General features: G+C 44.0%; 2 protein-coding genes across 4 annotated transcripts in view; one reads left to right on the top strand and one right to left on the bottom strand.

Annotated features, from left to right (window-relative positions):
• LOC105462434 overlaps window positions 1-21,075 on the bottom strand; it is a 45,898-nt gene extending 24,823 nt beyond the window's left edge. Inside the window, exons 1-3 of one of the 3 annotated variants that reach the window (XM_011709023.1) lie at window positions 21,006-21,075; window positions 7,943-8,104; window positions 7,597-7,854 (exon numbers count right to left, since the gene is read on the bottom strand). The gene's annotated coding sequence lies outside the window, so the exon portion shown is untranslated. Of the gene's footprint in view, window positions 1-7,596; window positions 7,855-7,942; window positions 8,105-11,592; window positions 11,954-20,302; window positions 20,523-21,005 lie in introns of those variants that run through there. The other 2 variants (XM_011709022.1, XM_011709024.1) reach the window with 2 other exon arrangements.
• On the top strand, window positions 20,845-26,287 carry LOC105462435 (5'-nucleotidase domain-containing protein 3). The gene is made up of 8 exons (XM_011709026.1): window positions 20,845-21,030; window positions 22,822-22,997; window positions 23,380-23,607; window positions 24,101-24,241; window positions 24,307-24,464; window positions 24,552-24,738; window positions 24,835-24,975; window positions 25,109-26,287. The coding sequence occupies exons 1-8, from the start codon at window positions 20,859-20,861 to the stop codon at window positions 25,463-25,465; spliced, it is 1,560 nt and encodes a 519-aa protein (XP_011707328.1). The 5' UTR covers window positions 20,845-20,858; the 3' UTR covers window positions 25,466-26,287.
• Window positions 26,288-26,360: the final 73 nt, after the last annotated feature.

Raw genomic sequence — 26,360 nt, 5'->3', positions numbered from 1 at the left:
TTATTCGGGTCAAGGAAACTCTCCAATTTACTCGTCACTGAAAGCGGTGAGACATCGTTGTCTAAGCAATAACAAGATTATATCTAAATACTCTACATAAAACATTTCCCAACATTGATCGATGCGATTAGCATGATCCGATATTACTTACATCTATATACGATAAAACTTGACGCTACCCATCACTTCCGCGCAAGTAAATAAGATTGAATTATACGTGTACGGTAGGTACATATAATTTTCTTGACGTGTGTATCTTGCGACAGAACTCGTTTTACCATTTTCTTCGATGAAATCAACACGTCATTTTAGGCCCCAAAACTATATCTTAACAATTATGAATGTGCGGAGTATCGTGGATTTCTTGTCTTTTTCTCACAGCAGCAATTACACTAATTAATGTATTAGCATACCGACGTTATTGACCAAACAATGGTCTAATGTATGTTAATTGATGTTAATTGAAAGCCTTATATAGGCATCGCCAGACAGGACAATACACCGCGTGCATTTTACGAAACGAATCATTGACATTCCACCCTCGTTCTCTCTTTCTCTCTTTTTCTTTCTTCCCCCTCCTCTACCCCCCCCCCCCTCTCTCCCTCTCTATCTCTCTCTGTCTCTCTTTTGTTCCGTCTCGAGCAGATCCAATTCCGGAAGAAAGCTGCGCGAACAAATTCCGCGTCGGCCGGAATGGTGAAATTGCGCAATTTTTCCTCGCGCTCTGACGTCAGCGACCATTCAGGAGAGCGCCGCGCGGCTTTCACACGGATCTTGCTTTGTTGTCTAGATACCTACATAAGTAGAGACTCATCGCACGAGCTTGACCAAAGAAAGGAAAGATCACGGTAACAAATAAATTTCGTCCTCTCTGCCTTTTACATCGGGTGTTCCATAAACCCGTTGGATATCTGCTCAACTGAACAACTATTTTGGGGTTTATTTCAATGTCAAGGCCTTAATTGCAAATTTAGCAAGATTTTTGAAGATTATAAAGAGTTCTTTTCGAAGATCAAGTATTAATAATCGAATGGATAATAAAAAATGGACTAAAACTTCAAGCCGGTCCTTGTTGAATTAAAAAAAAAAGTGAGGCCAACTTACAACATATACAACGTCCTAATTATACGTTTTGAGGAATGACGAAGTCTCTCAAATTATTAGAAATTTCATTAAATTAGAAAAAATTTGATCTTTGACGGATTAATTTCTGATATTCCTGTAACGAAAAACCAATGTTTCTGGGACACTCTGTACATTCTTTTACGGTAGCTGAACTGATATCAGGGTAAAATGGCACAAGCTTTTGTCAGCCGACGAAAAAAAGAGCGACAAAATTGCGGTTGTTAACTGCAGACCTCGGGAACAGAAATGGGCCAAGCCCAAAAATCAATAATCTGCAGCTAAAAGAACAGCCCGTATGGGAAGCTGAACACGTGCGGCATCAAATATTGGACGTCAATTAATGAACACATTTACCTGAGTTTATATTCTTAAAAAAAGACGTCATCATACGTCTTTACGGTATATTTTTTAGTATACACCTAAGCGCCCGCATTAAAATACATAATTAAAAGAAATCACCATGAGCTGCTGATAACTTTGTCGCCCGAAAAAAAAGGTATATTAGCCTCGATAATTGCTCGTGAAAGTATAGTTCCCTGGAACATTTTAATCGTCACGATGGACGCGATGGGATCGATTCCGACATCTCGTATTTAAACTATATATATGTATCGAAACGCATACCAGAGATACATCCTGGTTCACCTGGTTGTCTAGCGTCGAAGTGGCCGTGCTTTATCAAAGTATTTTACGTTTATTTCGGTCACGGTGCTGCCCGCCGATCAAGCTTAAGTGGATACGTCAACTTCCAATGCAAATCTAACTTCAACGCGCCGCGTGAATGTCATTATACCCGTCTCGCATCCGACACGTAACGGCCGCCCATCGCGTCGGTGTACGACTTGGAAAACGGTCTTTTTTGCAAAACGGTAACGGTTGGATATCGCACGTTCGGGAGGACTTTCTCCCATGCGCGCGCGCGAGCGTCTGGTATGTATGTGTGTGTGCACGAAGATCCGGTATTCTTGGCACACAACGTACCAGTCTGGAACAGTTACCGTAGCCTCGGGAGAGCAATTAGACTCTTGGCGATTAAAGCTCTAATCTCTCGGATATTCCGCGCGGCTGAAACTCGTCTTCGGATTACTGCGGAACGCAGAACGGATATACGCGGACTTACGAGACGTGCGCGCGACCCGACGCACGTTGCGCCCGGGAATCTCTGTGTGTCTTTCTCATCTCTCTCATCGCGTTGGCTCGAGGGCTGTATATATATCGAGCATTATACACATACAGCATTAAACACGAGCGAGAAATCCCCGATCTTTTTCCGCGGCGGACGAAAAGAAGCTTATATACGATTTTTCGCGGTTCTCCCGTTTCCTCGCGATCATGACATGCGCTCAGGCGCTTAATAAGTACAATCATTTCGCCTTTATCGTTCAAGCAACATACGCTGTCGTATTATTAACAGATTAGATCTCTCCCCTATAAATTAAATGGGCAATTACAGTATTCGACGAAGAACGCCGTTCTCGCGGCATGCAGCTTCATCAGCGCGATCGCCGGAAATTGAGGAAATCCTTCGCTCGTCGCTCGGCGAAATTGGTATAATAAACGCGTGAGTAGATAGACGCTTCGCTTCTCGAGGCGCCACGGGTGTAGAGTGCGCGGAGGTATGCACACAGCCCCGCGGGTCTGACCGATTTCTCGTCCGGTAGCGCCGAAACGTACATAGGAATTTCGACGGCGTGTCGAAAGGATGGGACCATGTCGGTTTCGATCGCGTTGCCGCTCCGATCAGCGCGCCCCGGCTAAGTCGAACGGAAGATTTAGTCGTGACACACTTTCCGATCGCGAGGCTGTGGGACCTCCTCCTCGCGTCCACCGCGCCCATGAGATTAACATCGCGCAAACCGCGGCGCTGACCACTCGCATCGCGCCGCGACGCGTTCTTCAAAGCGCGTACGCGTAACGCGCACCGCGGCGATTCACGGCTCGAAACGAATCGCGGCTTCGCGGCGGACAAAAACGCCGCAGTTGCGATATTAATCATCGCACATTCAGGTATTGTGCAAAAACGGATTAACCCACATTTATATATATCGGTATATGTGATGCGATCACGTGGCTCATCTAGAAATCTCTCGTATCAAAAAAGTGGTACGCTGAGAGTTTCACGGTGTTGAGCTCTCAAGGTCGTGACGACGGCGACACCACCACTTGAGAGATAGAGAGATCGATTAAAAGGCTCTTAAAAACAAATTAGAAATTTTCCCGCTTTACAGCTCGTGCCCGAATCCCGCGTAAAGTTTATTGCGTGCAGCAAGACGCGGAAGTTCCATCCTCGGGATCTTGTACCGAACCGGCAACAAAATGACGTTGACAAAATAAATGATTATTAATTGCCGAGTATAAAGATATAAAAAGATAAGCGACGGCTCATCCGGCATCGCTCTCGCGCGATATCGCGTGCTAATAAAATCGATAAGTATCTCCCCCGTGTGGGAGAGGTATACACGCTTCGGCGAATGTTTTCGGATTCTCCGTGTAGCAAGACGAGCAGAGAGAGAGAGAGAGAGAGAGAGAAAAGAGAAAGAGAGATCATTCGCGAAGTAGGTACACACATGGACGATCCGGTAACGTGCATCTGGTCACGGCCGATTATCCGCGTGCCGAGAGGAGATCTCTCGGCGATTTTCCCCGAAGACAATCGCTCCGTGGGCGTTTATTACAGGCGCCGCGGAGCGTGTTGCCGATTCGGTGTCTACCTATACGCGCCCGTAATTTTGGGTCACTGAATCCGCTGACTTTCTTCCGTCGTTTCACCGCCCGGGCGCGACGCGAGGGAACAGGAACACGCGGCGTAGAGTGCATTCGCCAAACCTTGACGAAAAGTGCCGGGCCGGTAATTACGGTGAGTGCGGGATAAATCTTCGTCGCGTTCGCCGTGTGACGTTTACGCTTAGGACGCGTTACGGCTTCACGGGATTGCCGCGCGGCAAAACGCGCGTATATGTGCAGCCTCGACGCACTTTACTCCACCCATCGTCGAACGAAAATAGAGCGTGGGAAAAATCGTCGAAACAGAATCACGACGATTTTGCCGGGCAGGCAAAATTTTAATCAAATATAACAATAGCGCACACTGAAAGAACAATTTTGCTGAATCCTGATCTGAAAATAATTTTTGTTCAATAATCAAAATTATTTTGTGCAAAAGTGAAAATGATTGCTAGAATCAAAACGTTTTACAGTGATACTTATCAGTTTTAACATTCCAACAAATTATTTTGATGATTTAATAAAAAATTATTTTTAGATCTATTTTCAGCAAAATTTTTAGACCTTTTAACAAAATCGTTCTTTCCGTGCACAAACTGTGCAACTTCGTGAAGGGTCACGTAAAAGTTTTTTTTATTAAGAGTCGGAAAATTTATAAGATTTTTAAAATTAACAATTTTTAATTTTTAATTTTAATTTTAATTTTAAATCTAAATTTAATTTTAATTTTAATTTTTTAATTTTAAATTTAATTTTTTAACAAACTTTACGAAAAGGGTAATAAAAGGGTCGGAGACACGCCAAGATTTTCGTAGATTCGAGTACAAGCTGCGGAAGTTTTTAATTTCTTCTTAAGAGCGTTTTAAATGTTTTAATCGGTTTTATCTGTTGCGACCTGCGGTTATACGTACGTAAACAAAAATTCTCGTTCTCTCTGTTTAATGAATTGAATGTTTAATGGAAGCCGCGAAGAAATGCTAATAAGACTCTGTCATCGACAGTCAGTTGAACAGGTTCATTTTTAATTTCTAATATTCATGATTCGGAGGAGGATCACGATTTCTAGGGCGATCCGTAGATTCGGGATCTTAGTGTGTCAGTGTGTCTATATGCTAATCGGCCGGCGATGGGAAGCTTAACGTTGTAATACCTGACGTGCACATGCACGCTTATACACGCGCGTCTATCTCACGCATACGTACGCGCGTGTCGTATGTAAATTGTGATATACATCAAATCCCTTGACGGCGCGATCGTATACATCGCGCTACAGGCTTCTCTTCGCGCGACGCGGTGTAGTAGAAAGTAGTCTCGTATACCTGTCGGTATTCGCGCCGCTGCGCGTTCCGTACGCAGGTGGGTATAACGTGCAAACGCGAAATGATCGCGAAAGTAGAGGAGACCCCGCGCAAAAATTTGCCCCCGAGCAAGTCCGCGCGGTGCCCGCGCGCGGATCGCCGTGTCAAAAAAATTACATCCAATTAGCTACGTCCTAGCAGTTGTCAAAAAAAAAAAGCGGCTCATAAATATGGAAACATGGTAATCCGGGAGGCATTTATTATGACGCCCCGTCAGTCACTTTACCACCCTGGGACACCTACCATAAAAATTTAATCTTGCCCCAAATCGTACTCGCGATACGATATTATAACCGAAAAACACACATAGACGGTCCCGTCTCGGCCGGTCGTAAAATAAACCGGCTTTACTTGCGCGCTTTTATAGCGCGATAGTACGAAAAAGTATATGCCGAAAGAAGTGGACGTCGTCTCGTAAAATAGCGGAGGCTACGTGGAGACTCGCGCGCGAGAGCAGCTGGCTCTCTTTCGTTTCGGTTTAAACTACTTTTCACTAAAATTAGCCATCCCGCGGAATGGTACCACTTCACGCAGCAGTCACGCGGTAATGTGACTGAGGACCGGATGCGCTGGTATCGCTCTAGCGCCGTTTAACTAAATTTTCTCCGTCTCTCTCTCTCTCTCGCTCTCCTCTCTCCGGGAGACGTGCTGCATGTAGGTCTGTAATTTAAAAAGGGATAGCGAGAGCCCCTAACCCGGGATTAGTGAACCCAGACCGTCGCTCAGCCCCGCGAATCCACGGCGCAGGATGGTATTTAGCAAAGTAGGTATCTATGCCTGCCTGGCGCGTATGCATCTCACGGCTCGCCGGTGAAATGTTAGAAGCACTCTTATCGCGTCGTGAATTGTAATTCTCGCAGGTTGCACAATACCGCCGCGTTTCGTCGTGTCATCCCGTTAATCCGTATTAATCGAAAACCCCTTTCTTTCCGTAATGACTCGCGGAACCCGATTTAATTTCAAAGTAACGGAAAGCCTGGTATACGATCGATATTTTCGATTGTAATCGATTTCTCTTTTTTTTTTTTCGTAGCAACTTCCGAGTGATTCCAGATGAACTCTCTTAATTGACTTCTACTCGTATCGACGGACGAGACTTTATAGCTTCACAGCTTAAAAGAGATAATATATAGAATAGCTTACAGAAAATAGGCGCGACTATATGGATACATTAACTGACAGCCCGATCAAAAAATCTCGTGGAAAGTTAAATCGTCATCGTCAATTGTTCAATCGTCGAACTAGTTCGCCGCGTGGACTAAAAACCGCACACTTTCTCTCGAAGGAACGCTTCGCGTTATTCATCGGTCAGCGATGCGCGATGGAAAAACGATTCAATGAATCGGCCCGATTACCATTCCGGATTACATTGACGTCACTAAAAAGCGCTCTATCGGCACGATGACGACGTCGTTAAGCCAGTCGACACGCTCACTTTCACCACCCACGCGCGTCAATTTTCTGTACCGACCGCCCGGCCGGCCGCCTACCGTCACGCATTTGCGTGACAATGATTCACTGTCGCAGCAGCCCCCGTTCTTATTACCCGGTGAATACATAGTTTGTCTCGCATTCCCTGCACATCACCCACTTCCCGTTTTGTAAAGATCGGCGGTAAAAAAAAAAAAACAAGATTTAAATCCAGGTCGTGTCGGTTCTCATCAGAATTTATTGCGAGACGAAGTTAATCCTTTTACGGGCCGTCCCATTCTTTCGCAGGCTTAATTAGCAAAGCGCCCTTTATTTCTCGCTCCTTCGCAGGTCAAAAAACACACCGTAATCTCTCCCCGGGTATTTATCGCGGAGAGAAATCGTATATATATCGGTTAAATAACCCGTTTATGGACAGTGTAAACACACGCGCGGCACATCATAATACTTTCGGTGTATATATTTTTAATCCGAGCATGAACGAGTGAAAGGGAAGATAATTCGTTGCTATTTTCATATGCCGCCTTTCGCATGACAATATCTATAAGCAGAGCTATATACCCGCTTGCTTTCACTTTTCACTTTTATCGCTTCGCCTCTCGCACGTCTTGACGCTCGCATGCGACGACACGCGACCGCCGGATGTCCGGATACAGAATGACGTCAATGAAAGTTACGGTTACGAAATTACTTCTCGAAAGTCCCGCGACGAGCAGGCCTTCGGTAATCGAAATTTACGTCACGCCGCTATGCATTAATGTAATCAATAAGCCGTGCAACGTTCTTGCTCGCAAGAAACTTCAAATCACTCGAGGATATTCCGTGCGCGATAACATGTTTAATAATAGATTTTCTCCGCGCTCGTAATTTTCGTTACAAAGCCCGGCGTCGGTTTCCAACGAGCTCGCTGCTCGTTTTCGCGTTCGAAACGCCTCGCCCAGTCGCCCAATTGTCTTACCTTTCTCGCAAGATCAAAAAGCGCCGCGTCGCTGATTTTTCTCTCCTCGGAGCGGATCGAATCCGTTGACGACAACGGGCCGGCGTACGTCCCTGGACTCACTTTCACCGGCTGCATCCTCCGCATCCGGAATCTGGTCCGAGATTCTACAGGTAAATAGGATAACAGACGCGATACGCTGGCTGCTTCCTTCTTCTTCTTCTTCTTCTTCTCCGTCGACGGACTTTCATTCAGGAACACGTTAAGTGGAGCTCGCTCCTTTATAAGAAGAAATACCCGAGAAACGGAGTGAAGATTGCGTCGGGATTATTAAATTCTTCTGCCTTTTCAGTCGCGTTATACTTACCGCTCTTCAGATTACGGGCGCAAAGGAATAGTTGCCAAGCAGTCATCTTGTGCCGTCATCTTATTACAGAGCAGCGCGCTTCGAGGAAGTGGACTATTAATTCTCGCCGTTGTCGTTTATGTCACGAATAATCGATCGCAGTCGCGTTTTACGTACCGCACGCTGTAACAGACGACTTCTTGTCAAATGCGGGTATATCTGGATAAATAACAAGAGCGCGCTCTCAGCGCCGATAATGTTCCGCAATTTTATTTCAGGGTCACAAAAGTGTATATATGTACATAAATTCAATGGAACAGCATTATAATGACAGGGGGAACACGTCACGCACAATTACTTCATCTCAGAAACACGTTTCTGCGTTTCGGGCAACCCCGGGTCTAATTTTCTTGCCGTTTTCCGCAAGATTTCAAGAAAGATCCCTCCGTCGGCGCTAGTCGAGGATATCTCTACTCGCATTACCGTGAGTTTTACAACCCAGTGAAACTTACGGCGATAATTATATTCTTCCCGTGACGGCGGATAAACTCTTAGCATTACGCCGTTACGACTGCCATTATACTACAATGATTACCGGCGTTTTCCCCCGATCATTATACGGGAACGAGCTTATGAATCGCCAATATGGTGCAAAAATTAAAGGCACTTAAGCGTCCTACATCTCTTTTTCTACGCATCGCTTACACATCGCCGCTGCGATCGCCAAGGAAACGTGTCGTTTGAAACACGAAACACTCAGACGGTTTCGTTCCCTTGAAAACTTTTACAATTGCAACGAAAGTATTGCAAAGAAGCTGAATTTATTTGTTTCCTTGTCGCGCATCTCTCTATTCTCTTATGAAATTTTATTTTATTCTTTTAATGAAAAAAAAGATAAGGTAAACGTACCAATGGCTGAACATGTATTTATATCTGAACACGTACGCAAAATTTATTAATCTCAAATACTTTTTTTATTATAATATCAAAATTTAATTGTAAAAATATTTAAAGATTACAATTAAATTATAATATTATGAAAAAAATCATTTAAAAATAAATGTTTATGCACTTGTTCAGCTATAGATACACGTTCAGCCACTGGTACGTTTACCTTACTTTTTTTTATTATAAATAAACTTCTGACCTCTGGAGAAATTACACAACATATTATCGCTTATTTCGTCTTATAATCGCAGTTACTTAATTCTCGTGCCATTTCATTTCTGTCGATTGGCCTTCCAACCGCTGTAAGTGCCGCAGAGTCCTCTCTTTTTACACTCTTACTATAAGTTCCGTAATACGATCGAACCAGTACATTCGCCAACAATGGCATTGCAGTTGGCTTTTCTCGCAATGGAATTCGAGCCGCATCGATACTGATGCGGGGAGAATCGCATCTAGCACTCCCACAGCTTTTGCGAAGTGCATCCTGAATCGATTGACGTTCACCCGTTCCGTTCGCAAACAGAATACTCGCTCGCTGACGGTTAGATTCGTTTTATCCTGCGTGTATCCATCAATTTGAGCGGTCCATAATCGCTCGCTCGCAAATTCCCTCCGTGCGCATTACATCTAATACGCGATCATAATGATAATTATATCTTTTATTTTGCCCTTCGCATTCGTCAATCGCGTAGATTTATAACTCAAGAATTAATTAATTTTTAATTGCATCGTTATATATGATTAATCTTTGTCAATACTTTTAGTTTACACTATATATTTATACATTATATTATTTTATTACATTATCAGAGCGATTGTGTGAGCGAACATTAATTCTAAAGCTGCACGCAAAAGTTTCCCGCGACGAAACAACTGTATAATAATTTTGCTGAACGATCGATAAACAAATTAGGCAAAACGAATCGTAAGCTGGCAGAGTACATAAAGTCGCCATCAGGCGTTAATTCGCGCACCACGAAACTTTTCTGAAATGAGACAAACGGTGCAGTGATAGATATCTCATACGGCGGTGGCTAATTACCGGGACATTTTGTTGATATATATACACACCATCTAGATCGCGGTGACTTGCAAAATCCGAATCAGCCCGACCATCACGAAGAGGACGCTCTGATTCCCCGCAAGCAATCAGAACATAGCGATCGGCGGCGTTCTCTGGCCCTGAACGGGTTACAATCGGGGATCCCGAAACCCGTCGGCCGTCGACAGTCGGCTGTAATTTTCCGAGGTGAGCTAACGGACGCATCGAATCGGACATCGGGACGATATCGCGCGCGATATCGACGTGAGCGCGCGCGCGAGAGGGTTACAGCGCGCGCGAGAGATAATCGGTGAAACTCGTCGGGCCCGCCGGTCCCCCTCGACAATTGGCCGATAATGCGCCAAGAGAGCCGAGGAGAGGTTACCTTTACGACTCCGCGCGGTACCAATTCCTTCAGGTGTTTCGCCCGGTAACTCGCAAGGGATATTTTTACTGCCGGTCGCGCGAGAGAGCCGGTCGCCCGCGGATTATCGAGCCGGGCACGCGGCGGCGGCGAGCGAGTGGTTGTGCACGCTTCGTACACACGGTTTATGGATCGTGGCCCATACTCGGATGCACGGCGGATACTCGGCCAATGGAACGCTCCGAATAATACTTTTAGTTTGTATACGTTGGCCGATTAAACAAAAATCAGGACGAGACCGTTTTCAGCGGGTCGATAACGGCGGCGGGGCCGGGGTGTCGGATTCCCTCCGAGTGATAATATAACATCGCCGTGGTGGCCGATTAATTTCGACCAAACTAAATTAGGAGAGGTATCGGCTTGATCCATTTTCTAAAAACAATAGTCGAGATTGCATATCTATTTCAGCGCATATGTCGTAAGTTAAATCTCACTGGATCTCAAATTTATTTCTGTGTTAACTTCTGTGTTAAGCGGACGAGATTCCTGATTCTATACAAGTGAGAATGCTGAAAATATCGACGATGGAAAAACAATTACGGATGATAAAAGCGAAACTAACAGCATCCACACATAGACACGAAATATTACATTAAACACGTTAAAATTTTTGTCACATATAAATAAGATATATCTTCCTAAAAAATAGTAAAACTGAACTAATTATAAGTATACATACATGCATTTTTTTCTGAACGATATAAATTGACCCACAAAATGTAAAGCGTAATTTAATTGCATACGACACGGTGAGAGTTTATATCTCGAGCTCATCTCACCGCTACTAACGAATCAATTTACTTTTAGGTACATAAAATATTTATTTCCATCCTGCATTAAATGCGCATCTCTATCTCCTTAGATAATTATCTTTAATCAACGAATCGCACGGTCACCGTTTGGCCGTGAGTGACGCGAAATACAAATCGCCGAGACGCTCGTCTTTAGGATTTCGCCCACCCTGGAGGAGATACGACGAGCGTAGGGAACCGCGACGGTATATCCGATCGAGAGAGCCCCGCCGCTCTCGGTTCTCGCGTGAACGCACGAGCGGCACGAGGAGAAAGTTTCTCGAAGCCAGGAAGTGAAGTAGGCCACGACTTTGACCGCTCGCAAGGTCCATACTCCCGTGGCATGCCACTTTGTAGTGTCTCGTTCCTTCTCCGGCCTATACAAGCCACGCCACGAGTGTGCGTGCGTGCGTGCGTGCGTGCGTGAGTGTACGCGTGTATGTACGTGTGCGTGCGCGGTACGTACCTCGCCGTACGATCATCCGGCGCGGTTGTGGTATGCGGATCGCCAACAGAGACTTCCACCGTCTCGATATTCCTCCGCAGGGTGGCCCAGAAAAGGTGGAAATCAGTAGCAGGAGCGTATTCTTTGACGAACACGTCCAGCCGACTTTCCCTTGGCGGAAATTTCAGCCGAGCCTGCGCGATTACAGAGCGCGGGTCTCCTCGTTGTAGACCTCGCGCCTCCTCGCGTGTAAACGGGCGCGAACGTTTTAATTTTCATCCCAAAAAGTTTCCACTTAATTTCGGGGATTCTCCGTTCTATAACGAATACTTGACTTTCCGGCTTAATTACCGTTAATAAAATGGCAATAAACGTCAGCCCGGTAACTCGAAAATCGCGAGAGCGATATTTGCCTGCACTTTCGCAGCGTGCACAAACAAAAGCAGCTCGCTCGCGTAATCGAAAGAAATATTTTCTAGTATCTCGGGTTATATGGGAGAATTTATGCTCCGGCTGCAGGGGTGATAATGTATTCTATTACGATTTTAATTGAAACAAATTGGTGCCGCGGTCATGAGCCGGGGCAAGCGCTGTGCCATTGAATTTGTGTGATAAACGGAGCCCTTTTATCGAAATTATTTATTATAGCACCGCGCCACGGCGATGAGCCGCATAAATAACGCGCCCGTGTAATCGGGCGTAGGTATTTCGTTAGTTGTGCTTTAACACCCTACTCAAAACGTACGCGTAAATTCAGTAATAGGTACTCCTCGCGGTTTCATAACGGTTTCATTTGCGCCACTCTGCGTTATATATATTTTAGAATTTTTTTATTTAATTTTTAATTTAGCCTAAAAAATTCAGCTTACGATAAACGATAATATTGTATAGATGTAACTATTTTTAAGAGCTTAATTAATATGCAGATGCAGTGATTAAACAAATTTTCATTTCTATTCTAATTGAGAATTAAACGTCTATTAAATTTACAAACTCCTTCAGCTCAGCTGTGTCGAAACGCTAGAGCATTATAAATGCTGCAGATGTATGATTATTTAATGCGCGTCATTTATGATGCAATCGTCACTCATCGTTGCTCAGAGATTTATAATTAGATTTTCTTATACAAATTTTATGACTTTGTCACTAAATTTGAAATTACGATAACACGATTGTTCGTACTGGAGGAAGTACAATTAAGTACAACCGCGAGCTGTCATTTTACCGCGCGTGTTTATTTAAAAGCCGGGTTTTCCCAACCATTAACTGTTGCCTCATATCGCGCAAGAGAGAAGCGCGACAGACGTGCCTTAGTCAATGAGATCTGTGACCGAACTGTCTTACGTCAGCGCGTTGCAACGATGCATTTCTATTGTGCCGGTTGCGGTTTGAAACGTGCAAAAATGAATTGTTCGCCCGAGAGCGAGCTGATCGTAAAATTACTATTTTCAGATACGACGATCGGACACGCGCTCATACTGGGTCAAGGTTGTTTTTCAACCTAGCAAACGTAAAGAATTCCACACTCTCTCTCTCTCTCTCTCTCTCTCTCTCTCTCTCTCTCTCTCTCTCTCCATGTTAGCACATCCATTATACCCGAATTCTAATTTACACGCAACGTATCCTCGAACGACGGAATACCGTATATCGTTTGATTCTCATTTCTACGTTTTCAGGAAGGTTTTAATTCCTTGAATTTGTTTTGAAAAAATTTCTCTTCGTTTTAATTCCTTGAATTTGTTTTGAAAAAATTTCTCTCTTAATTTCAGCAAGTCCCGCATGGTTTTGGTTTCAAGAGAAATTCTCGGAAAATCAGACTTTATGCAGCATATAAAGTTTGCACATTATTTGAGAAGTAAAGTAAAGATCAGTTAAAGCAATGCATATAACAAGAATTTCCACTTGGGCAGGAAGGGCAGCTTCCTTGCAGTCCATTGTTCGTTCCACCGTGCCTGCGCACTTCCCCCTGGCTGGAGATGGTTAATTGCAGGTTGCCTTGCCCTGCTTTGTTGCAAGTTTGTTTGGGTTGATAAATACCGTGCTATTTTCTCGCCGTATTTTGCCGCGTGCAGCGGCAACGTTAAGGAATCATTGTATACCGAGTTGTCTCCCCCGCTATCTGCGTCTCCGTTGAGATCAATCATGCGCCGCATGTGCGCTTGTCTCGGGCGACGTCAAACCTGCAGCGCACGGCGCGCGGGCTTTAAACTATGCAAGATAACATACACCGCAACCTGCAAGGGTGGCGAACAAGGGAAGCAGGCAACAAAACACGCTTGGAAGGCTCAATTCCTCACAGACGCACACCGAGTCGCGATAAATGTATGACGTCACGATAAGAAAGTCGCGGCCACGATTGTGCAAACAACTTAAAAATATATGTTAAGTAGGCTCCAAACAACGCCCTCATTTGCCGAATATTCGACAGAAGTATGTCGTATTTATTTAACAATTTTTTTTTTGCTCCATCGTCGTATCACCATGTATCGGACATTCGCATCTAATACTAGCTAATTTATGTGCCTTTAACGCATTAGTTAATAACATTTTAACGTTTGGGACGATAAAAAGATATACGCAAATAGCGTCGTGCTTCAGAGTGCTATCGCGCATATTTTGCAACAGCTGTGTTGAAAAAAAAAGAGAAACAAGAAATTAACGGTTACGGTAAACGTGTGGAAGAACGTGTAGGATAAACGTGGAACGAGCAAAAAGCATTTTGCGATCAAGGAGTATACATTCGATTCGCGAATCGGTCACGCTTTGCCGCCCGGGATCGATCGCAGCATCGTTCGATCGGCCATACTTTCTCCGCGGACACTTGCCAGATACCGCCGGTATTTATATAGTTATCCGGCCGATCCGGATTTATCATTCGCTTAATAATGAGAGGCGAAAGGTAATGAGAGATGCAATATAATTTATTTTTTTGTATCAACTTGATTCATGTACATGTCGTAATTCACACCACGATTCGACAAATTTGTGTATCGTCTTCGGAAGTTGAAAGAATATCAGCGCTCATCAGCGAGATTCCCAAAAAATTTTATCCAACGAAATTGTTCAAGAATCTATTTTAATGAACTGACGAGTTAATGAGTAAGCCATAAAATTTCCGAGGTAATTATTGGAAGGGATTTTCAAAATTATAGAACTGAAATCAATTGAACTTGTTGCATCAAATGGAACTCGAAACGAAGTGATAACATCCATAGGAAACTGCTATAAATTTCAACGATAGTCGAAGTAAATTGCTACGCGGAAACGTTTTATTAGATAATGCAATATTAATCCCATTACCCAGGACATTATTTATTTCATTTTAATATATATACAGTTGTCGCGAAGGAGCACGTTATGTGTGTCACAAGCCAAAAGAAATTAATTGCAGTGCGTGACAGTGGAAGTCACACGGTAATTTCGCGCTTAAGGTCATAAAAGCAAATCGCGGCCCGGACAGAAAACGTTCGGTTCAATGCACCTGCTCGGGAATCGCGCGCCGGGAAAGGGCTCGAAAAACGAGACGACTCGTGACGACACTTACGCGATTACGCGTCCCCGCGCGGCGCGGCGCGGCGCGGCGCGGCGCGTCCTCCTTTTCTCGTGGCGCGCGGTGTAGCTGGCAACACTAGTTAACGCTCACGCACTTGCATCGACGATCGGCCGCAGTGAGTGATAATCGCGGAGTAGGTCACCGGAACAGCGCCTTTAGCAATCTGCGTTCTTCGCCACCTTTGCCGTTTGCGCGCACACGCTCGCATACGCGCCGCGCGCGCGCGCGCGCCCGTGCGTCTCCGCAGTCTGATCCTATATATATATATATGTGCCGCGCGCGCATTCAGAGTTAGACCGTAGAAAAAAAAAGTTATTAATTACACGTGAATTCTAAAGCAATTTCCCGTATGCCCGCTTCGCGGAGGATGAGCTTAGGACCGAGACGATCTAGCGATCTATAATAGCGCTTAATTGCGAGCCCCCCTAACGAACAGACATACCTATGTATATAGCGAAATGAGTTTCTGTATCACGGTGTTACGCCGCCTCTCGGAGCGGTATATATATATTGAAGAATTGCGGAATGCACGGTACGTGTCCCGATCATTAAAAATTTCATGTAACAGTTATACGGTTGTAAACAGAGTTTAACTCGGTGTGCTGTAGATCATTCGCGGGTGTAGCTTTGAAAATCGAGAGAAAAAAAACATCAAATTTTATTTTTGAAATATTCGTCATAGGACGCACGGGAAAGTGGGCACGGGCCGTACACTTTATCAACGCGATTTTATTTTGTGCTTTAAAGCGTGCATTTTATGCTTTTTATCTTTCATGGATTTTTTTCGATTTCTTTTTTATTTTTATTTTATTTTATTTTTTTTATTCAAAATATCTCGATGGTATTTGTATCAAATGTTAAAGCGTTTCGTGTTTTCCACCGATCATTTCCAGCTTAGAGTTAAATAAAAAAAAAAAAAAACTTGTCTACCTTAAACGCATTTCGCGCCATTAGCCCGGCCTTAGATTACATTTCATTGTCGCAAACGGAGAAAATCACCTCTCGCGAGCACGGAGTCCCCAGACGTCGTTAACACGGTCCCTCTCTGATTGCAATTAACCTTTGTCTACGGGAAGACAAATACGAGCGATTGTTAGAAAACTATAAGAAGCTGAGAGGCGGGCGCGATAAAAAAAAACCGAGCCAGGAAGTCATCCGTGTGATGGGAAGCGCGGCTTCGTTTACGCAGGAAGCGCGCACACGCGATTCGCGCGCATTCATGAGAAAATCTTAAAAACATCGTTTTCCGGCTGAAATGTTCCAATTACATTATTCGCATAGGTGAATATAGGAATCGCGCCGCGTTCCGTCATCGTGCAGTGTTTCGCTCGAAATTTCCGATACGTTTAAACCAGGCCTGAGAAAGTCATCGAGTCCTAACGACACATTGTCTCTTCCTCATTCAACTTTTGAAGGGGGCACTTTGCTCACGAGCTGCGGGTGGGCTCGTGGTCAATAAAAATTTACGATTGCGGAAAAGTAATCCCGTAGATAGCTATAGAGAATTACTGCCGCTTTTGTAAAAGAAAAAGGCTGCAGGCTAGCCTTAAACCAGTTGGCTGAATCTTATCCGTGACTCTCGCTCGTTTATTTCCCCGCTTAATTAATGGACGCGTTGTGGCCCGAGTATATGTACCTACCGCCGCAAATTCGACGATCCGCGAAGAAGTGTATCGGCTTAATGGCCGCGAGCTAAAATTAGTGTGAACCATTAAGTAACAGATTAATGCAGGTTGGAAATTGCGACCGTGATTATCAGTTAATTAGCATAATCCCGGCTCGCATAACTCGTTACGTCTATGCGATAGCATAGTATCGCCGTGATATAACCAGCGTTGCAACGCAAGTAATTCGATCAAAAAAAAAAAGAAAGACTCATTCGTAACGGCATTCGTAGGTCGCTCGAGAAATCTTGTTCAAGTTCGATCTCTTGAGAGACGAGCGTCCTTTTCGAGACAATACAATACATTTTTTTTTCTTCGACAAGTCTCCGATAAATTAAAACGACGTCCGTCGTACTTAGCGTTATCCGGGGCAGAGATAACAGACGGAGGGGAGGGGGAGGGGGATTAAGACTGCCGGAAATGCCGGACTCTGACGTTAATCGGAAATAATTGACGACGGAAGGGTGGAGTCACCGGTGAGAGGCGTCGAATTACGTAGAAAGTACGCGGAGCGACTATAACTTGCCCTCCGTAAAGGAGTGGAAAGTCAAGCTGCTATTTTTAACATGACACAATATTTGCGGATATGAAATCGGCGATCGCCCGTATGTACGGACTACCTTCAGCAGCAACAACGCGCGCTCGCGCACGTTGATTCTGTTGAAACTGTCAATACAGTGTACGCAGGCAGCGGGATGTGTATTCAACGCCTCGGGGACATCCCGGGATACGTGTGGGAAATTTTACAGAGAATATCGCGGCGGTGCATGTATACTTTGTTACAACGTCAAATTCGATTGTCCCGCGGAATTGTATATTTGAAGTACAAATTCGACGACCAATAGTTCGTAAAGCCGCTCTCGCAAAAATCCATAATTGTATCCGCGTCATTTTGACCGGGGGCGGGGTGCGGGAGGGGAAGGCCCTCCGTAAAAATAAAAACGAGAGAATATTTATGCGCGAAATGCGCGCTTGCGAATATAGCGTAAAAAATTATTTATTTAAATGTCAATTTTTTCAAATCATCACGGGAGAAAGTGTACGGTAATATGTTACGTATTGCGTATTGCTGCATACACATATTTCCGCGTGTTTGCTTGTTTATCACCCGGGACACCCGCGGCAGCGCCACGCACACCGAGATTAATGCGGGAAAATGTTATGTAACGCGCCGCGACATATATATATATATATATATATATAATAGATACATCGCGCCCGGCAAGATAATCGATCGCTCGAGATAACGCGGGGAAAAGGGAGCGATACGTATCCGGGCGTATTATCGGAAGAAGTACGACGACCGGAGGATCGAAGACCACAGTTTAGATTAAGGCAACGAGGTCGCGTGCCGGCCGGTGGCGGCAGAAATGGTTATACGTGAGAGATGTTAGAAAATTGTAGCTTTCGACATCCCATCAATCAGCGAGCAGTGAATAATCATTTTTTGGATATCGCGTAAGGCGCTGTTATTCGACGAGATTATTAGCTTCATGACGCGGTATTTCCTCCTTTAATCGCACACCGGCGGCGCGCGAACCGCTGACGTTGCGCCGATATTACTATCGCCATTGGAGACAAAAAAAAAAGACTAAAAAGGAAACCTCACGTCACGAAGTATTAGATCCGTGCGTGTAGGATCTTTCACATTCGTCAAATAGAATTGGAAATTAAATTTCAGTACAAAACTGGAGTTCAAAATTGCCTTCGCCCACTTCTCTTTCTCATCCGACATTTTTTTTATTTCTCTTTTGAAAGAATTTTCTAATTTTAACAGAAAGCTCGATAAAAATAACAAATCATTTGCATCAGCTTAATGTTTTCTTTACAATTTTTATCTAATATCCAGTCGTATTTTTGCATCGTCAAAAAATCGTCACGTAAAACACTCGGAAATTACGAATTATTCCTTCATAATTAAGCAATGCTTGCGTGCTTCTTATCGAAAACATTCTATTATTGTTTCACTCGATGCTTTCAGCGACGCAGAATGCGAATGCAGAAGACGGGGATCGAACGGACACGACGAGCGACACGACCGGACGATCGTTAATCACACCATCGACCGGATTCATCGTGGCGCCTATTGAATGCGGAGGCGTGCAGAATCGGCCCGGGGTTCCTCGGTACCTGCAGACTTGGGAGCGGCGATTAAATCGCGCAAATCTCTCTCGCGATTAGAATCGGGTGCCAAGTGTGCCTAAGCATCCCGGAATGTCCCCCGTACACGTCGCCCGCGCAACCCACGGGACGCGCACGCCTTGGGCGAGCGCCGTTAGTACAACGCGGGTGTATTTACCTCTTACGGCGAGAGAAACTCATGGGACCGACGCGACACGTATATTCAAATCACGCAGCCGAGGTAGGGGGCTCGTGTGCGGCAATTAACCCATTTATCGGGCCTAACACGAGGTAAATATTAAGCAACGGGGGAGAGAAACAATCGCCTCTCGGAATACAGATCCCGTGCAGGGCGGGGTATACCATCGGAGCTTTCTAAAGACGGGCGTTTCGAATGTTCGGCTCTAATTAAGAGTCGTTTAATCGTCACGTAATCGCGGTGGATCGCACGCATTATTTTAACAGCTTGAAGTCGACTTGTGTGACTCGCGGATAAAACGAAGAAAATGGAGCGTGTGTTTGAACAAGTTATATATCCAAGTATCGAATGTCGAATAAGAGAGATACGCGCAACGAGGACGTACAGAATAAAGAGTGTGATTGTTACGGTAATTAGTGATATTATCGATAGATTAATAGGATATTTCGTCACAATTCTATCAGCGATGCGAACTGCGATGAAGTCGCTTAAAAATCCGTTTCGCAATTCACTTAAATCCGTTAATTAGACACTACAACTGGTGTTAGAATGTAGAATAAAATTCAATTTGTAACTTATATGCCGTATAGTAAGAAAAACAATTGGAAAATTAGAACACACGTCAGCAATATCAATAAATAATTAATTAATATACTACGTAATAATATATTAATTATTAATAATAAATTATACATATATAATACCTACACGGAGAGAATTTTTTTTTAATTTACCCTGCAAATCATGTTAATTATGAGACAATATAGTATTAGACAAATTTTACTGTGCACTACAATAAATTTTACAGTAGTAAAATACAATAAAATTTATTGCAGTGCACAGTAAAATTTGCCTAAATAATATATTGTTCCACAATTAACTGATTTGCAGAGTAAATTTAAAAAACAAATTTTCTCCGTGTATAAATAAAATAGTATTAATTAAATTCTATTCTGATATCTGAGATAAATTGCTGAAGATCAGCTGAAGCGTCTTAGAATTGCTTTACAAACGCAATATAAAAAACACAAGTTAGTTTACGCAATTAATTATTATATATAAAGTGAGATCTCGAAATGTTCAATCTCGTGTAGTAAGAATCTTCAAAATTGCATTTTTAATAATCAAAGCTAATATCTGCCCAATAGAAAATTTTGCCATATTTCTTTCTCTTATACATTTGAAACATCATACCTTCGTAATAGTCGCCTCGTATAAATACTCTCCGTATACTCGTGCAAGAGGCGCTACGATTTCGAAAGAACGTCGTCGTCGCGAACGCAATGTGTCTCGTTTAAATTCATTGAGTATAAATAGCAGTTAACACGCTCAAATAACCCTTCTATTATATAAATCTCGCTCGATCTATATATCGCGCACGAAACGCGCGTTTCGCAAGGCGTACGAAACGACGCCCGCCATCGGCGAAGTCAGTCACGAACGCAACGAACGGCTGAACGGAGTGTCGCACGGGCGCGCTGAAGACGGTAAAGGAGAGCGATCCCCAGCCGTCCAATGGCGAACGAGGACGCGCGAGCCCAACGTCCAATCGCATTGCGCGTCAGCGGCCGAGCGGTGCGGCCAATCGCATTGCGCGTCAGCCGCGCTCGCGGTCTAGTTAAAATCGCCACGTTCGTGGACGAAGCGGAGGCGCGCGACGGCTGCGCCCGGGCGGCCCGATTCAAATCGGCCGCGCGGCGCCGCGCGGTGGTGGCCTGCGTCGCGCGCCTGGCGGCGCCAATCTTCCGTGATGCTGCACGCGAGGATCGTCACGGCGTCGCGCCGCGTCGTCGAGACGCGGCTGCTCCCCGGGCCGCACGGAACGTCCGGACGCGCGATAGGCGATCGCGCCCTCAACCGCGGTCAGGTGTCGCGCGAGGTTATGCGCGAGAACTACCTGAGGATGCTCGACAAGTGCAAGTGTGAGTGGTCAACGTCCCCCTCGCGCGGTCTGCTGCGGCCATGCCAGTGTCGCGTCGGTCGCGGCGACACTTGCCTTCGTGTCCACCCCCCGGGTACGCTTGTGTGGTGCTCCTGGTGACGTTGTACATACGTCGGTCTCGCTCGCTCCCACACACGCGCGCGCGAGGGTTGCCGCGCATGCGCCCGGCGTGTTCGTTAGGGCACGTGCGCGCGCGCGACCTTGACTCGGCGCGCATGCCGAGCGAATTATTGGCATGCGGATCGATCGTCCTCTCGGAGCCCCCCCGCGCCGAGAGTGGCGATGCACCGTTTACGCGGCGGCGGGGACGCGGTGACAGGATCCGATTGAGTCTCTCTCTCGAGCGCAAAGTTTTGACGAGAGACGTATATGTATGTACGCGCGATTACGTATGCGATGTGAAATTTGCCATCCACGTCTGGCCGGTCGCCAGGCATCCGAGCTACTCGAATGACGCGACACGTGTCGTCCGCTCGAGCTGGCGTGCGCGATTAGCTTTTTCCTGTTATTCGCGAGGCGATTCTTGAAAGACAAACATCCGCTAACTGCATCCTCGCGATTGTTCTTTTTTATTTTTAAAAAAAGAAAATTGGTAGAACAATGAGGTCACATATTAGGAACAAATATTCAAAGAAAAGGAAAAAAAAGAGAGAATGTTCTTTTCTCTTGGCGCGATCCGAAATGCAAATCGTTCCAATCAAAAAATACGTAAAGTTCTCCCGTGTGCATTATTATACACACGTACAAATACAAGCGATGAGTATATCGCTTATTACTTGTAATCGCAGGAATTAGCGAAATATGTATATTTGTCATATGCGAAATGTATATATATTGTCATTCATATAAATTCGCGAAGCTTCGAAATAATTTAAGGAAACGGAGAGAGATGCATTATGACCGGGAGAGAAAGAAACGGACCGATGCGCATTCATATAAATTTGTCGAGCGCGAAACAACCTGATAAAACGTGCCACACGGTCCCTCAAAATTTTAATATTAAATACCCCTCCGGGCCTGTGCATTGGCAAAGTTACGAGCCGTAGCTGTATTTATCGCCGCGATCGGACAGCCCGCGAGATAACGTGCGGCCGTAGCCGCGTCGCGGGGCAAGTTATTTGAGCGAGCGAGCGAACGAACAGGAAAAGTACATAAATTATTGATGAGTATCCGCCGCATCCCCCCCCCCTCTCTCTTTCTCTTTCTCTCTCTCTCGGCTCACCCGACATTCCCGCGTTCGTCTTAATTAATTAATCCGCCTGACGAAAAGCCCGGCGTAAAGGAGGGCGCCCAACGAGAGCGGAGACGGATTAGATTTTAGATCGCGGAGATCGGTCTCTCACGGCACAGGACGGCGGAGGAGCGGAGCGGACGAATGTGCCGCGCGGGCAGAAAAATCTAGGACAGTGAAAATCGGCCTGTATCGCGGCGCATCTATAGAACGAAACGGGAGCACCCGACGCACGAATTGATCGCCAGTTAGGTCTGGAGGAGTAATAACTGTAGTTCAGTCCAATTGAGGGCTCCGAGCTCGCGCGAAATTAAGATCGGACGCGAGCGATATACCCGATCCGCTTCTCCAATTCTCGGAGACGCGCGCGGAGCCGCGCGCGACGTCCCTCGCCGCGCGCGTCGTGTACCGCGCCGGATTCGACTCTCTTATCGTATACGTTAGATCAGACGTCCCTCCCGCCACCCTCTTTCTCTACCTCTCAGAATCCCCGGATTAATTTTTATTGTCGCATTTTTATTTTTTACGTTCGTTTTATAGCGAAAAAGTTGCCGCAAGATGTGAATCCCAAGGGCGTGTTCGCCTGCAACGAGCTCGACTTGAAGGAGGTCCAGGTCTATGGATTCGATTACGATTACACGCTGGCGTGCTATAAGCCGTCTATGGACTACCTGCTTTACAACCTTGGACGCGACATGCTCATTAAAAAATACAAGGTCTCTACTTTGTAATAAATTCCCTTGCTATATACAGTCAAATCGATACACGATATAGTAGTGTTTTATAATGAATGAAAAAAATATTGATTAAATTGCCTTTGATCGAATACGTTTGGTAATTAATAGAAGAAATATATTTTCCGTCGCGCTTTTCCAACATCCATCGTTTTTTGAGAGAAAAAAAATCATTATTTAATTGTCGAATATAATTTCTGCTCTAGAAATAGCGGAAGGTAAAATAACTAAATGTAGATAAAAGTACGCAAAGCCTTACCTTCATCTTAAAGGCCAGCTCAAATTTCTCCCGAAATCAAAGGACAATTACAGGCCGATTAGAATTTCATCTTGAAGTTCGCTGAAACTCGTTTAATTATTCCAGTATCCTGAGGGGATTGCCAATCTGGAGTACAGAGAAAATTTCGCCGTCCGCGGCCTCCATTACGACATCGAGAAGGGTCTCCTGCTGAAGCTCGACAGCTTCTTGCAAATTCAATTGGGCGCCGTTTATCGTGGCTTGCATCCCATGCCCGACGAGGAGGTCCTTCGAATCTACAAGAACAGGATAATACCGATAGCTTACGTGGAGGCGCCCCATAAACACTCTCACGTAAGTTCGTTATCGTGCGGAACTTCGATGAGATGGAAAATTAATAAGTTTGCACTTGAAGGCTTGCTTGATGCACATGTTACTTCTTTTTTTAATAAGGAAACGAGCAACGCATGATTTTAAAATCAATAAATTCGAGATGTAAAATATTTCGCAATTTCCAAACATTGACGGTACGATTTGTCGCGTAACTAAACAGCTATGCTAACAAATTGCTTTTAATCATTCTTCTAAACGTCAGAAACATTTTTTCTCTCGGATCTTCTCTCTTTCAAAAAGAAAAACAACGGCATTTCTCACGATTTGTACGTTTCCATTTGTAAATTAAAAATCTTTAATATGTATTAAATTTCTCTCCTCTATTTTTGCATGTATCAACATGTATGTTTTTGATGAATTGCTTCGATCACGGTATGCAGAAGGCAAGTACATTTAAATTTCGCGATGTAAAATGCTTGAAAATATTCTAAATTCTGACATTTATTTTGTCTAGGATGCTTTACATCGCTCGAAAATGGTGCAATTAGCCGATTTGTTTTCGGTACCGGAAATGAGTTTGTTATGCAACGTCACGGAGTATTTTCTACAGAATCACATTGATTACCATCCGGAGATACTGTTTAGAGACGTTAAGGTGAGCTGAGTCAAAGGATAATCTTGCTAATTGCTTTTGTAATGAATTTTACACGATATTTATAGAACTCTGTGCAAAGCTGCCATCCTATAATGCATCAACTAGTAGTGGAAAACGTGTCCGAATACCTGGAACAGAATAAAGATTTGAGGAGATTTTTCGATCGCCTTCGAAAGGCCGGCAAGAAGATGTTCCTGGTTACAAACAGTCCTTTCCATTTCGTGTATGTTTCTCGAGTCTCGACAGTCTTAACTTAAATAGGAATCCATTATGCGCAATTATTATACAATTGTTACCATCGTTTTTGCAGTAACAAAGGAATGCAATTTCTGGTCGGCGAAAATTGGAAGAATTACTTCGACGTGGTGATCGTACAAGCGAGAAAACCAAGATTCTTCACCGAAGAAACGCGTCCCTTGAGAATCTACGACGAAGTTAAACAGACGCAATTGTGGGACCGGGTTACTAAACTCAATCAGGGTGTCATATATCTTGAGGTGATTCTCTATTTTGATATTCTGGAAAATCATATGCGCATATCAAATGTACTGTGCAAAATATTACACGTATTTATTAACCGTGAAAAATTTTAGGGAACAGTTAAGCAGTTGCAAGATATGACCGGATGGCAAGGGCATCAAGTACTGTACTTTGGCGATCATCCATACAGCGACCTGGCGGATGTGACTTTAGAGCATGGCTGGCGAACGGGGGCGATAATAAAGGAATTGACGGTAATTTTTTTTAAATAAAATTTTCAAGAATCTACCTTTTTTATATGAAACTAATTTGAAAAAAATGTAAAAAAATTAATACACTGAATTTAATATGTAACATACAATACATAAATGGTGAATTGCATTACAGCACGAAATCGAAACCCTGAATGACCCGAAGTTCAAAGAAAACGCGAACTGGCTCCAGATGTTAACCGGTCTAGTTGAGGAACATCAGGATTATGAAGGACCTGAGGTGCAAAATGAGCTGGACGAGTGGATGAGGGAACGGGATGAGTTGAGAAACGAGATTAAATCTGTCTTCAACAAACAATTCGGCTCGGTGTTCAGAACATATCACAATCCGACTTACTTCTCCAGAAGACTGTTTAGATTCGCCGACATCTACATGAGCTCGATCACGAACCTGTTAGAATACTCCACAAGTCACACGTTTTATCCTAGGAGAGGTGTGATGCCTCACGAGTACACTAGCTACTTCGTATAAAACGTCTATGTTTTTAGAGGTATTCGTTGTTCCTTTATGTAAGTAGTTTTAGAGCGTACAATCAAATTTCGCGAAGAGAAACAGTATATTTTCGAGCATGAGAAAAGGCCTGATATATTCGACGTCATAAAGCCTTCGTAACAGAGAATTGCTAGTTCCGCGCAAAATACTTCCGCCTTATTATTAGATATGCATGCATAATTTACGCGTACATGCAATGTAAATCTATATCGATCAACGTTAATGCGCTTTTACAGCCACGTAGTTACAGGTAATCTGCATCGAAATGTAATATATGTAAACGTGATAAAACGGACGGGCATATATAGATCACGAAGACTCTTACGTTATTGTTATTACCATGACAATAGCCGTATTATGTAAAATTAAGTGTGATACATCACGTTGTAAGGAGCAAAATGCATAGAATAGGAAACGGCGCGAAAGTCGAGCAGCTATACGTAAAGTATTATTGAACTACGGAGACTCGTTGAATATTTTGAGATTTAATTAGAATTTATTTTTCGTAAATTACGTAAGGTAAAAAGATAATGCGCTTTTGCGTAATTAGAATGAAATATGAATTTTGAAGAGGATGCCAATTAAGATCATGTCGATATTCAATTATTTTTGCAAAGAGATTGATATTTCATCGTTAATCTATATAATGAATTTAAAATTTGACTTGTAATATATTTATGAATATGCCACATATCTAGACGAACAAGTACAAACGTATCGCGCGCATGCAATTTAATTTTCAATCAGAATTTATAAATCAAATTAAAAATTGCAGTTTAATTGATATTATTATATTGATATTGATATTAGCTTCCTATGTCGTTCCTTATAATTTTATTTCTTTTTGACATGAAAATATGTGTTGAAAGTATAT

This window comes from Wasmannia auropunctata, unplaced genomic scaffold (genome assembly GCF_000956235.1).
Source record: "Wasmannia auropunctata unplaced genomic scaffold, wasmannia.A_1.0 LD336099.1, whole genome shotgun sequence".
Taxonomy (NCBI): domain Eukaryota; kingdom Metazoa; phylum Arthropoda; class Insecta; order Hymenoptera; family Formicidae; genus Wasmannia; species Wasmannia auropunctata.
This window is presented reverse-complemented; position numbering and strand designations above follow the sequence as displayed.